Source organism: Carlito syrichta, unplaced genomic scaffold (genome assembly GCF_000164805.1).
Source record: "Carlito syrichta isolate Samal-C Ts95f unplaced genomic scaffold, Tarsius_syrichta-2.0.1 Scaffold312097, whole genome shotgun sequence".
In the NCBI taxonomy this organism is placed as follows: Eukaryota; Metazoa; Chordata; class Mammalia; order Primates; family Tarsiidae; genus Carlito; species Carlito syrichta.
In genome coordinates this window covers 71,484-85,034 of record NW_007256193.1, presented here as the reverse complement: position 1 = coordinate 85,034, position 13,551 = coordinate 71,484, and the positions used below count along the sequence as shown (strand labels likewise).

The following is a 13,551-nucleotide window of genomic DNA, read 5'->3' as shown; positions in this document are numbered from 1 at the left end:
TCTCGCCAGCTTTAGCCTCCCAGCCGCCAGGAGGTGTGCTCACTGCGCATGTGCAGTGGAACGACCGCGGCCTGTCTCCCTCAGTTGGCATGGCTGCCACGGCCTCTTTCCGGCAGAATCTGGGCCCAGATGTCTCGTAAAATCAAAAGAAGTGCAGATGTCTTCTCGGAATGCTTTTGGTTGTTTTTCTCTTATTGCTTTATCTGGATAAGCGTTGAGCTACCTTTCACATTCGGATATGTACAACGTTCGAGTGCTGTCTGACGGGGGAAGGTAGCCTTTGACACGCACGCGAAATGTCGCTTCACAGGGGCAAAGGTGACAGTTATTACAGGAAGTACGCTGTCTCAAATACTCTGTACATTTCCTTCCATTCAAGAAAAACGAGGCGGGAAAGACGCTATTAGGCTTTACTTAGTTCCTGGCTCCTACTCTAAAGGGAAAGCTGAAAAACCACCCGAGGGAACCTTGTGTAGCCCCAATCCTCGGCCAGCCCCATTCTTTGCGCCTGCGGCGGACGACCTAGATGATTGGTAAGAGAATGAAAACGGCTCGGCACGGTGATTGGTCAGTGAGAAATTCTGTACGTTGTGATTGGTCTGCAGAAACGTCTCGGAGCGCGCGCGCGGGAGCGAGCTTTAAAAGTTGAGCACGGCGGAGGCGAGCCGGTGTCTCAGTGATCATGCTGGCGCTGCGGGGCCTGGGGAGCAGCCTGCAACCCTGGTGCCCATTGGATATCAGTCCCGGTAAGAAGACGCCGCCGTGGGGCCCGGGACTGGGGTGTTTTGCTCCCCGACGGTACCTTAGCTCAGGCTGAGATGCGATTGGGAATGGGGTGAGAGGCGCCCGGCTCTCGGCCTTGTCTGGCATCCCCAGGTCGGTGTGCCACGCCAGGACAGTGGCCAGCCGGGTTTATCATAGAGGCTCAACTCGATCAGGTAACCCTTTTTAAAAAAAGCTAATGTTGGCTAGTCTTTCCCAGTGCTTATGCTTTTGTTTTCTTGGCCTTCTTATTCTGCAGATCTTCATGGACATATCTATTATGTTTCGGTGGACATACCTGTTATTTCTGGTGGTTTTAAATCGCAAATCTTATCTGCTTTCTGCTGTTAACTGCCAGCCCATTCCCCACACCCTGCAGGACCACTTTTGAAAACACTGCTTTGAATGTGTCATGTTTTTTAATTTTTTTTTTTAACGCAGCAGTTTAAGATAGCGCAGTGGCTCACTCCTATAATCCCAGCACTTTGGAGGATTGCTGGGAGGTTGGAGATCAGCCTGGGCGACATGGCGAAACCTCGTCTCTACAATAAATCAAAAAATTAACTGGGCGTGATGGCGCACGCCTGTTGTCCCAGCTACTTGGAAGTCTGAGGTGGAAGGATCGCCTGAGCCCAGAAGGTCGAGGCTGCGGTGGCAGGAGTGTGTGTCGCACTCCAACCTGGGCGACAGAGTGAGACCCTAACTCAAAAAAAAAAGACAGCAAAGTCTTTAAACTTTTAATGTTTCCTTTGTTTCCTAAATAAATTTCCGAAATGAATTCTTGACATACCTTATAAGAGCCTTCACTATTTTCTCCGGTTTGCTTTTCCAAGAGCATAAGATTTGCAGTCACAGATATTGGAATGGTCTCTTGGATCTGCCACATAGCACCCATGTATTTACTAGGCAGGTTGCTTAACCTTGTTTAACCTTGCTAAGCCTCAATTTCCTATCCCTCAAATGGGAATTATCACGTCTACCTCCCAGGGGTTTTGTGAAGATGACCTTAGTACCTGAATAAATACTAATTCTCACCCTCCACACTCAAACTCTATGTTGTAACTATTTTGTTTATTTCTAAATACTTTATTTGTGCTTTGTGATGCTCTGCTGTTTGTCTGGGATGCTCTTCTCTGCGTTTCTTTCCCTGGCATCTCCTACATTCAGGTCCGATTAAGAATCAGCTTACCCACTTCTCTCCCTTCTCCTCCTCCCCTAGTAATATTTTCTAATATGTTGTCTAGCATTTTATGTTTTACATATCTATTTTTATTTTAACACTCTCATTGTAAAAATAATAATAATCATTTATTGAGTGTCTTTTATGTGACTAAAACATTCTTAAGCTCTTTATACACATTATCTTTCACAGCAATACTGTTTTCTTGAGACTAACTGTAACCAGCCCAATTTTCCAACAAACCAGATGCCCATAGAACTGAACCTTGAGAAACTTACATTTTTGTACCCTGAGATATGCCTGCTGCCTGTTGACCAAATCATCTTCCTTGCCCCTCCTCTTTTCCTTTTCCGTTATATAAACCCCTCACTTTAGTGGGGACAGGGAAGGACAGATTTGAGGTTTGTCTCCTGTGTCTCCTGCTATGACACCCATAATAAAGCAATACGTGTCTGGCAATACGTGTCTCTGTGATTGGCTTTCCAGGCCACAAGCAATGGGACTTAGGCCAAACCCCTGATGATCGGTAACATAATTAAACTGACATGATCAAGTGGGTATTCACCTTGTTTTGACTTAAAACCCCGTGGTCTTTCTTCTACCATGGCTGCTTTTTTGTTGTTGTTATTGTAAGTGTAAGATGGTGAGATCTTTGTGGACAAGAACCCTCTAGCATTCATCTTTGTATCCCTAGCACTTATAGAGGTATTTCTCAAAATGTTAGTTGAATAAAGAGCAAAAGTTATCTCCATTTGACAATTGAGAAAATAGGTAGTAAGGGATTTGGTTGAACAGTGTAAGAATGTTGGGGAGAAGCCAGGCTCAGTGGCTCAGCCTGTAATCCCACGCTTTGGGAGGCTGAGGTGAGTGGATTGCCTGAGCCTGCAGGTTCGAGACCCTCCTGGGCAACTTGGCGAGACCTCATCTCTACAGTAAATCAAAAAATTAGCTGGGCATGGTAGCGCACATCTGTAGTTCCACCTACTTGGAAGGTTGAGGCGAAAGGATCACTGGAGCCCAGCAGGTCAAGCCTGCAGTGGCCAGGAGCATGCCATTGCACTCCAGTCTGAGCAACAGAGTGAGACTCCAACACAAAAAAAAAGAAAAGAAAGAATGTTGAAGGGGAAAAAACTCAATTTCTCCTATACTCTCAACACAGAAGACTTCTATAACCAAATGGTAGATATCAGGCCCAGCTACTGCCTTCCTAATTAGATTTAATGCTACTGACAGTGGGGAGCTATTGTAAGCAAAGTCAAAATAAGGAATGAGATAACTTATTTGTATGATGAACTTTAAAACATTACTGAAAAAATAGAGATTCAGTTGTATTGTTCAGATCTTCTTTCAGGCAGCATATTGCATATCTTTAGAAAGAATACTATGCAGAGCCACTTGGGGTACAGAGATCCCCTCCTCCAAGGTCAAGTTCAAGTGACAAAAGATGATGGGCAGATTGTATTCTAAGGAGGATGGACCTAATTAACTATAAATGGGCAGATTAATTGTATTCTAAGGAGGATAGATCTAGTTAACTATAAGGCTTTTCATCTGCTGAGTGCAGTGCAATGCTCAGAGCCATGAAAGAAAGGTTGAGGCCTCCCATCTCTATTTTTCTTTATTCTTGTCCTGCCCAATTTCTCTACATCAATGGTAAACCAATATTTACAGAAAATTAATTTAAAAGGAGTACCCAATTAATAATTTGTCTGAGATGTCCACATGTTTTTAGCTAGTCCTAACTTTAGGTTTGGGAGAATAACAATGAAAACACTGAAGAAATATAGTTAGAAAAGCATGAAAAGGTTTAGAGTTAAGAGAGCTTGTCAAGGAATCAAGCGCCAAAGTTGTCTTAATGTCCCCATCTTTCACTGTAAGTTATTTCTACCAGTATATTTTGAAGCCATGAGTATTTCTGTATGAGTCAGGCTTGCCTCCTTTGGCTTAAGCTTCTTGAGGAAATGCTATCTGTTTTACACTATGCTACATTGTTGTTGAAGGTCCCAGTAAAGTGCTATCACTTTATTTGGGTTTATTAACTTGGTTATAAGATTTTTCACAAAGGAGCATCTGAGGCAGTCTGATTAATGTTTTTTTTTCTAGATTGAACATATGGGAAAGCCTGATCATTAAGTGTGCTGACGTGTCATCCACCAAAACTTAGATTTTAAAAAGTGTTTTATTTCTTGATATTTTTAGAAGGTGGTTAACCTAATAGCCAGTTGTCATTTCTGTTTTTTTTTTTAAAGAGTCTCATAACCTTTTATGCTGCCTTGTATTGTTATAACAAGTTAAATGTGAATTGTGACTTTTCTCCTCTTGAATATACCTGAAGTCTAAAGATAATTGGTTTTTTTACTTCCTATAGAGCACTCACTGATTTCTTTGCATTTTTCCCCTAGAATGGGTAGACACAGTGTGGGAACAGGATTTCACAGAGACTGAGCCCATAGATCCCAGCATAGAAGCAGAGATCACAGAGACTGGACTGGATGCATTTACAAACCTCTATCAAAGTGTCTTTCCCTTTGCTACAGAAGAACATGGATCTCTGGAGGTAAAAAGATTAAAAAATCAAGCTAGCCAACTTAAAGTGTTAGCAGTAGATGATGAAAGTCATTATTATAATCCAAAGCTTAGCTTTTTTAGTATGCAATATATAGGGAGTACAATATGAGAAACATAAAGAATGTAGTTCATTTACTGACATATTCTAATAGTTTTTCTCCAAAGGATTCAAGGTTCTAGTCTGATTTTTTTTTTTTTCAAAACATGACCACTTTTTATAACAGCAAATTAAGGGAAAAGTATAAGGCAAAAACAAGAAACCAGACAAGCCAAAAATGAAAAGAAGTCCAAGGAAAATGCAATTAACAATTTAGGTATGCTGTAACCTTAAGAAAATCTGATATTAATAAGCTGTGATGATCAGTTGAATTACAAACATTTATCCAGAGTTTCTTTAAATATTGAGATATACTTAGTGCACCCACTAACATTTAGATCATTAACTATTTTTTAAAAAACATGAAGGGCTAGGAATTAAAAAAAATACTTAGAAAGTAACATCTATGAAACATTTAAATTAACAAGATATATTTGTTATAAATTTCACATCGCTGTTCAAAAATTAAATTATCCAATTAAACTGCCTTAAGCACCTTAGTAGACAGAGTGAGGATTAAGATACAAAGCCTTTTGCTAGGTCGAGGGCTCTCCCAGGGAGGAAATGTGGACACTCAAACACTGGCCAATGTGGATCCAGCAGCCACATGCAGCTGCAGGGAGTGGAACGTGCAATGTTACTGTGAGTCTAGGGAGCCTGGAAATATTCTGTGAATCACATTATGAAAAATGCTCCTAGACAGATGCGTGTGGTGGAAAAGGAAGCACCGCAGATTGGGGAAGGTTCCAGAAAGAAAGTAGCTAGCAGTAAGTCTTCACATATTGGCAGAATGTTGACTAGCAGGAGTTAGGATTAGAGAGTGTTCCTCGCCAAGGAGCTACTCAGTGGGAATATACATGGAACGTTGAGAGAACTGAGAGGTATGGGTTGGATGACTAAAGAATCTTAAAATGCGTGGGCAGGAAGGTAGATTGAGGATAGATCATGGGTAACTTTTAGAGAGGTTCAGTGAGTGATGCAGTTGGAATGTTTTCAATAGGGTGTTTGTGTGTGAGTTTCTGTTCTGAGCATCTTGCATATTAACTCATCTAATCCTCACAGCCAGCCCTGGGAGGAAGAGGTTACCTCGAGCAATTAGATAGGTAACATGAATTAGATAGGTAATCTGTTTTAGGACAGATGTTCTTGACTATAGATAAACTAAAGTAGGAAAAAATTGTATACAAGGAGATCCCTTGGGAGACTGTTATGGTAATCTAGGTGTCATGAATGATAATGGCCTGGTCTGGAGTTTATGCTTATGGGAATTAGAAAGGAAGGCTAAAAACTAGGTCATCACATTAGTGATTAGGTAAAATAAAATAAATAAAAAACTAGGGACTTTTTGGGGGTAGAATTAATAGGGCTTTGTGAACTAGGAAGTCTTTGTTGACTAAGATATGGTGCAAAGTGCTATGAGAAAAAGAAGTCAGTGATCCCCAAGATTTTAAAACTGGAAGATTATATTGTTAATCAGGTTGGGGAATGAGGGGGAAAGAGCAAGGTCAAGTGGAAAAATTAATTTTAGACATGAATGTGAGATTCTGTTAGGAGATCCTTGAGAGGCATTGCAGGTAGTTAGAAATGGAAGATTGGGAGAGAGGGTCAAGTTTTTTTAATCAAGGTGTGAGTCGAAGTGCAGTGATGCATGAGACCAGCTAGGGAGAGAAGAAGACAGGACAGAAACAGAGCTGGTTGAAGGAGCCCAGAGGAGAAGTGATCGAATGCTGCCAGTGCGCGGTCACTGATGCCAAGACTAGACAACTGCAGGATTACATAGGGCCAAGGCAGCCAACAGGTGGAATACTGGTGAGTACCTGGTCCAAGGTGACCTGCAAGGTAAATAAAGTGGAAGTGTAGGTGGCATTAGGAGTGAGGATGTGATATTATAAAGGTAAGAGATTATTTCTTCCAGATATTTCCTATTAAACAAAAGGAGAGTACTGAAAGATTGTAGATGGTCTCTTCTCTAATGTGGCGCATGCTAAGCAGTGTGACTAATCTAAGGCATTACCTACCACTTCCTCTTCCTTTGCCAGGAAGCAGGAAGTACTAGGTCCAATTGCTTCAATTTTGTGAGCCTTTTTTTTGGTCTGTTTTCAAGATACAGTACTCAGCTGGGCTCGATGGCTCAGCCTGTAATCCCAGCACTTTGGGAGGCAGAGGCAAGTGGATTGCCTGAACCCGCAGGTTGGAGACCAGCCCGGGCAACTTGGTGAGACCTCGTCTCTACAATAAAAAAACAGCCGGGCGTGGTAGTGCACATCTGTAGTTCCGGCTACTCCGAAGGCTGCGGCGGAAGGATCGCTGGAACCCAGAAGGTTGACGCTGGGGTGGCCGTGAGCATGCGTGCCACTGCACTCCAGCCTGGGCAAAGGAGTGAGACTCCAACTCAAAAAAAAAGATACAGTACTCAACGATAAACTATTTTTAGTTTTTGCTATGTTTGGCTTATTAAAATAACCCAGTTCCTCCTTATGTTTAAAAGGAGAAAACATGTGACAACAATAAAATTAATAAAATTATGATTTCTATTCCAGGGTTTATCTCTTTTCTCATTTAGGCTACTTCTGAAATCTATTGAGGGAGAAACTTCAGGTGTTTTCTTTCCTGTCCCCATTGCCCACAATCTGCAGAACATTTAAACTGGAATAAATGTTCTGATTTCCTCAGTTATTAGAGATAAATGGATTTGGATATATTTAACATAGGTGAAGTAACTTTTCTGAGCAGTAACTGTTATATGGTGTCCCCAAAATCTTAGTGTAGTTTGAAGCTATAATAATTTCAGAAGTATATGTGCTTCAAACTTAACCAAAATAATGTTTTTGAAAGTTTGTTTAAATTTCTTTATATACCTATTTATCTTTGTTGTTTTTTTTTTGAATAATCGATTTTTTATTTTGAATTTTTGTTTCAGTCTCTTTGAACATGGTAAACATTTATCATTAGGAGCCAGGGTAGTCTATTCTTCTTTTTGTAAGGCACTAAATACTTGAAAAAATGAAGTAATAGGAGATTTTCTGTTTCTCTAATTACTGGCTTTTGTGATTTGCCCTTTCCCTGCAGAGTATCTGGACCTTCTTCATTGAGAACAATATTTCCCACAGTACGCTGGTGGCATTATTCTATCACTTTGTTCAAACAGTTCTTAAGAAAAATGTCAGTGTGCAGTACCGAGAATATGGACTTCATGCTGCTGGGCTTTACTTTTTGCTACTAGAAGTACCAGGTATGAACACTTGATATGATAGGACAAATCTTTTGTCATTTTTATTTTCTATATTATGTTTAATGCTTATACTTTGTTTTTTATAAAATGGGGCAGTGATAATACATCTCATAGAGTTGTTCTGAGAATTAAATGAGAGCAAGTCTGTAAAGTACATGGTATGCAATAGGTGTTTGAAAGTTCCCCCCATTTTTTTTAACGCAAGTTTGTTTTCTGAAATTATGCCATCTATAACCTAATACAAATAATCTAAAGGGATTGCCAGAGTTTCCTCCCACCTTTCCCTAGCCCATTGTAAAATTCTGATATTGCCCTTTTTTCTTCTGACTCCCTGTCTAGACTGGGGAAACTTGCTGTGGGAAGTCACTGTTTTATATTCTCTCCTAAGTGTGCATTGAAGAATAGGTTAAAACCATGCTAATCAAGAAAACCTGAAAGTAGCTAGTAGTACTTGATGAAGGAAAGCACTGAAAAGGGATCTATTTATGAGCATATTTCTACTTCATTGTCACCCCTGTGGGCAGTAGAGTAGTCCATTCTCCTCCCTCCCCCGAAACTAAGGCAAGAGAGAGTGGAGCAAAGACTGAGTTGGAGAATCCAACTTTCATATGAACAGAAAATCACAAGATTTAGCCAGTTTGCTGCTTGTCATTTTTTATATAAATGCATTTGTAATTAATGTTAAGGTTTTATTTGGGTACAGATAAAAAAGGTATTTAAAACCTCTGAACACTGGTTTGTGTTATTGCTAATGCTCCCGTAATGACTTTTGAAGTAGGTTTCTAAAGAACTTTGTTGCTAAGCAATATTTCAGTTGTAACTAGGCTCTCAGAAAAGCAGTGGCTTTAGAAACTCAGTTTCACTTTTCTCTTGTCAATGCAGTACCTTCTGATTAAAGTTGAGATTTGTGACAGAGCAAAGAGGTAACTATTATTTATTGTGTGGGCCACTTGCAGCTTTCCAGCAAGCTGTGTTCTTGCCAATGACCTTCTGTTTTTAAATGTTTCTGGATTATGATTAGGATGCTGATGGTGCTTAATATTCAATCACAGTATGTTCTTTTTCAACATTGCTTTGGCTATTCTAGGTCCTTTGCATTTCTATGTGAATTTCTGCACAAAAAAAGAGCTGCTTGGTGTTTGAACCTAAAGATTCAAAAAATGTGTTGAATCTTTCTATCAATTTGTGGAGTATTACAATCTTAACAACATTAGGTCTTCAAATCCATGACTACAGGATATCTTTCCATTTACTTTAGATCTTCTTTAAGTTGTTTCAATAATGGTTTGTAATTTTCAGTGCATAACTCTTGTACTTTTGTTTTGAATTTATTCTTAAGTATCTTATTATGTTCAATGCTATTACAAATGAAATTGTTTTCTTAATTTCGTTTTCATGGTGTTTATTGGTAGTGATAGATGTGCAATTGATTTTGATTCTTGATCTTGTATTCTAGAACCTTATTGAACTTACGTATTTGTTCTAACAGGATTTTCTTTATAAACCATCATGTCATCTGTGAATAGACAATTTGACTTCTTCCTTTCTAGTCTGGATACCTTTTATTTATTTTTCTTGCCTAATTGCCCTGGCTAGAACCTTCAGTATGATGGAGAGGGCATCCTTGTCTTGATCTTAAGGAAAAAGCATCTGGTCTTTGTATGATGTTACCTGTAGGTTTTTTCAGGATGGTCTTTGTCAAGTTATAATTTCTAGTTTGTTGAGTGTTTTGTTATGAAAGGGTGTGGGATTTTGTCATTGGCTTTTCTACATCTATGAAGTGAAAATATATCTACTTGTGTTTTTTATTCTAATAATATAGCATATTACATTTGTTGATTTTTTTTTTATATGTTAAACCAATTTTACATGACCTTCGTCATAGTGTATAGTTCTTTATATGTTGTCAGGTTTGGTTTACTAATATTTTGTTGAAGGATTTTGTATCTATATTGATAAATGATATTCTGTTTTTGAGATGCCTTTGTCTAGTTTAGGTATCTGGGTAATACCAGTCTCACAGAATGAGGTATGTAGTATTCTCTCCTCTTTTATATTTTGGAAGAGTTTGTGAAGATTTGGTTTTCTTTTTCCTTGAATTTTTGGTAGAATCCACTAGTGAAACCATCTGGGATGGAGTTGTTTTTGTTGTTGTTGTTATTGTTTTTCTGAAAGACATTTATGTTTGTAGAATCAGTAGTGATAGCCCCTCTTTTATGCCTAACATTGGGCATTTCTATTTCTTTGTCTTTTTTTCTTGATCAGTCTAGATTGAAATGTACTTATTTTGTTGGTCATTTTAAAGAACCTACTTTTGGCTGGGCTCGGTGGTTCAGCCTGTAATCCCAGAACTTTGAGAGGCCCAGGCAACTTGATGAGACCTCATCTCTACAAAAAATAAAAAATTAGCCAGGTGCAGTGGCTCACGCCTATAATCCCAGCACTTGGGGAAGCCGAGGTGAGGGAATTGCCTGACCCACGGGTTCAAGGCCAGCCTGGGCACCTTGATGAGACCTCATCTCTACAGTAAATCAAAAAATTAGCTGAGTGTGGTGGCATTTGCCTGTAGTTCCAGCTACTTGGTAGGCTGAGGCGGAAGGATCACCTGAGCCCAGCAGCTTGAGACTGCGGTGGCTTTGAGAATGCCACTGCCCTCCAGCCTGAGTGAAAGAGTGAGACGCCAATTCAAAAAAAGAAAAAAATTAGCCCAGCGTGGTAATGCTTGCCTGTAGTTCTGGCTACTTGGAAGGCTGAGTTGGAAGGATCGCTGAAGCCTAGCAAGTCAACGCTGGGGTGGCCATGAGTGTGCCACTGCACTCCAGCCTAGCCAACGGAGACTACAATTCAATAAATAAATAAATAAACTTTTTTTTAAAAATCAAACATTTTTTATTTTAAAATTGTAGGGTACAGCCGGGCTCGGTGGCTCAGCCTGTAATCCCGCGCCTTTGGGAGGCTGAGGTGAGTGGATTGCCTGAGCCCGCGGGTTCGAGACCCACCTGGGCAACTTGGCGAGACCTCATCTCTACAATAAATCAAAAATCAGCCGGGCGTGGTAGCACGTGCCTGTAGTTCCAGCTATTTGGAAGGCTGAGGCGGAAGGATCGCCGGAGCCCAGCAGGTCAAGGTTGCGGTGGCCAGGAGCAGCCACTGCACTCCAGTCTGGGTGACAGTGAGACTCCAACTCAAAAAAAAAAAAAAAAAAAAAGTTGTAGGGTACAGTTAAGGGTTAGGTATACAAATACTCATCGTTTAGGCACCCTTTTGATACGGGATGTCCCCCATCCCCAGACAGATATTGACTACCGTTAATCCCACCTCCCTCTCCCTCCCAGCCCCCCATAGTTTCCTGCCACTGTCAATCCTTTTCTTATAGTATTACGATAGATGTTCAAGGTCCACTTACGAATCAGAACATGTGATACTCAGATCTTTGTTTCTGTGAGAGATCACTCAGTATTATAAACTCTGGTTCCATTCAGGTTGCTGTGAAATTCATGATTTTGTTCTTTTTTATGGCTGCGTAGTATACCACATTTTTTAAATCCAGTACTCTTTTGATGGACAGCATAGTTGGTTCCAGGTTCTTGCTATTAGGAACAATGCTGCGATAAACATACGTGTGCAGGTGTCTTTTTTTATAGAGTGCTTTGAGTTCTTCAGGGTGTATTCCCAGTAGGGGGAATAAATAAATCAACTTTTTTTTTTAAACCTACTTTTGATGTTACCGATTAAATTCTATTGTTTGTCTACTTCTTATTTCATTGATATCTGGTCTTATTTCCTTCCTTCTTACTTGGGGTTTAATTTGTTCATATTCTGACTTTGTAAGGTAGATGCTTGCACTCACGTATTTTTCTTTGTTTCTAATGTAAGTATTTAATACTGTAAGTTTCCTTCCAAGTACTGCTTTATCTGCATACTCAAAATTCTGATAATAGGTTTTCATTATCATTCAAGTCAAAGTGATTTTCTTTTTTTTTTTTTGATTTGGAGTCTCACTCTGTCGCCCAGACTGGAGTGCAGTGGCTGCTCTCGGCCACCGCAGCCTCGACCCGCAACCTCTATCCTTCTGCCTCAGCCTTCCAAATAGCTGGAACTACAGGCGCGCGCTACCACACCCGGCTAATTTTTTTGACTTATTGTAGAGATGAGGTCTTGCCAAGTTGCCCAGGCGGGTCTCGAACCCGCGGGCTCAGACAATCCACTCACCTCAGCCTCCCAAAGGTGCGGGATTACAGGCTGATCCACCGAGCCCGGCTCAAAGTAATTTTCTAATTTTAAATTTCTTGTGATTTCCTCTTACATCTGAGTTGTTTAGTAGATTAATTTCCAAATATTTGAGGATTTTCCTAAATTTTTATTGTAATTTATTTCTATTTTAATTGTGTTGGACTCAGAGCACATATCTTATATGATTACAATACTTTTAAATTATTGGGGGTTTTTTTTAATACTTCATTTTTATTAAAGACAGGGTTTCTCTCTGACACCTGCTGAGCTGCTGGGTGCAGCTCACTGCAACCTTGAACTCCTGGATCCTCAAGTGATCCTCCAGTCTCACTCAGCTTCCCAAGTAGCTGGGACTAAAGCAGGTACCACCGTGCCTGGCTATTTATTTATTTATTTTTTGCCCCAGCTAGTTTCGAACTCCTGGCCTAAAGCAATCCTCTCACCTTGGCCTTCCTAAGCACTGGCATTACAAGCTTGAGTCACTGCACCCAGCCATTGTTTGTTGGCCTGTTTTTAATTGTCCAGCAGAGGGTCTGATTTGGTAAATCTTCTGCTTACACTTGAACAGAATGTGTGTCCTGCCTTTGTTAGATCTAGTATTCTGTAATATCAGTTAGGTCAAGTTGGTTGCAAATATTGTTAATCTTTTTATATGCTTCCTAATAGTCTGTTTATTTGTTCTATCAATTACTGAGAGGAATGTTGAAATTATAAAATAATTTATCTATTTCTCCTTTGAAAGTCTGACAGGTACAAACGTGTTTATCATGTCTTCCTGATGGATTGATCCTTTTAGTATTATGTTATGTCCTTGTTTGTCTGGTTATATTCTTTGACTTGAAGACTACTTTGATATTAAGATAACCATTATAGTTATCTTATTATTTGTCCTTGGTTGGTACATCATTATTCATGCTTTCATTTTTAATCTATCTGTGTATTCACATTTGAAGAGTTTCTTATAGACTGACAATAAATGGACCCAATTCTAAAAATGTTTGTCTTCAATTACTGGTGAAAGAAAAGTGAAGATTTTCCAATAATATGGTTTTGTTATTTTGTAAAATAGAGACATAGTCTCACTCTGTCACCCAGACTGGAGTGTAGTGACGTGATTATAGCTCACCGTAACCTCAAACTCCTGGGCTCAAGTGATCCTCCCACCTCAGCCTCTTGAGTAGCTAGCTCTATACCAACACACATGGCTAATTTTTTTTTTTTTTTTTTTTGAGTTGGAGTCTCACTCTGTCGCCCAGACTGGAGTGCAGTGGCCGCTCCTGGCTATCGCAGCCTCGACCCACTGGGCTCCGGCGATCCTTCCGCCTCAGCCTTCCGAGTAGCCGGAATTACAGGCAGGCACTACCACGCCCAGCTAATTTTTTGATTTTAGTGTAGAGTTGAGGTCTCGCCTGCCCAGGTGGGTCTTGAACCCGTGTGCTCAGGCAATCCACTCACCTTAGCCTCCCAAAGGCGCGGGAT

General features: G+C 40.2%; 1 protein-coding gene across 1 annotated transcript in view; it reads left to right on the top strand.

The window, feature by feature from the left end:
- NCAPD3 (non-SMC condensin II complex subunit D3) overlaps positions 1 to 13,551 on the top strand; it is an 80,129-nt gene that overhangs the window by 872 nt on the left and 65,706 nt on the right. The window contains exons 2-4 of the mRNA XM_008069540.2: positions 606 to 746; positions 4,345 to 4,499; positions 7,677 to 7,839. Coding sequence (XP_008067731.1) covers positions 683 to 746; positions 4,345 to 4,499; positions 7,677 to 7,839 — 382 coding nt within the window. The 5' untranslated portion in view covers positions 606 to 682. The remainder of the gene's footprint in view (positions 1 to 605; positions 747 to 4,344; positions 4,500 to 7,676; positions 7,840 to 13,551) is intronic.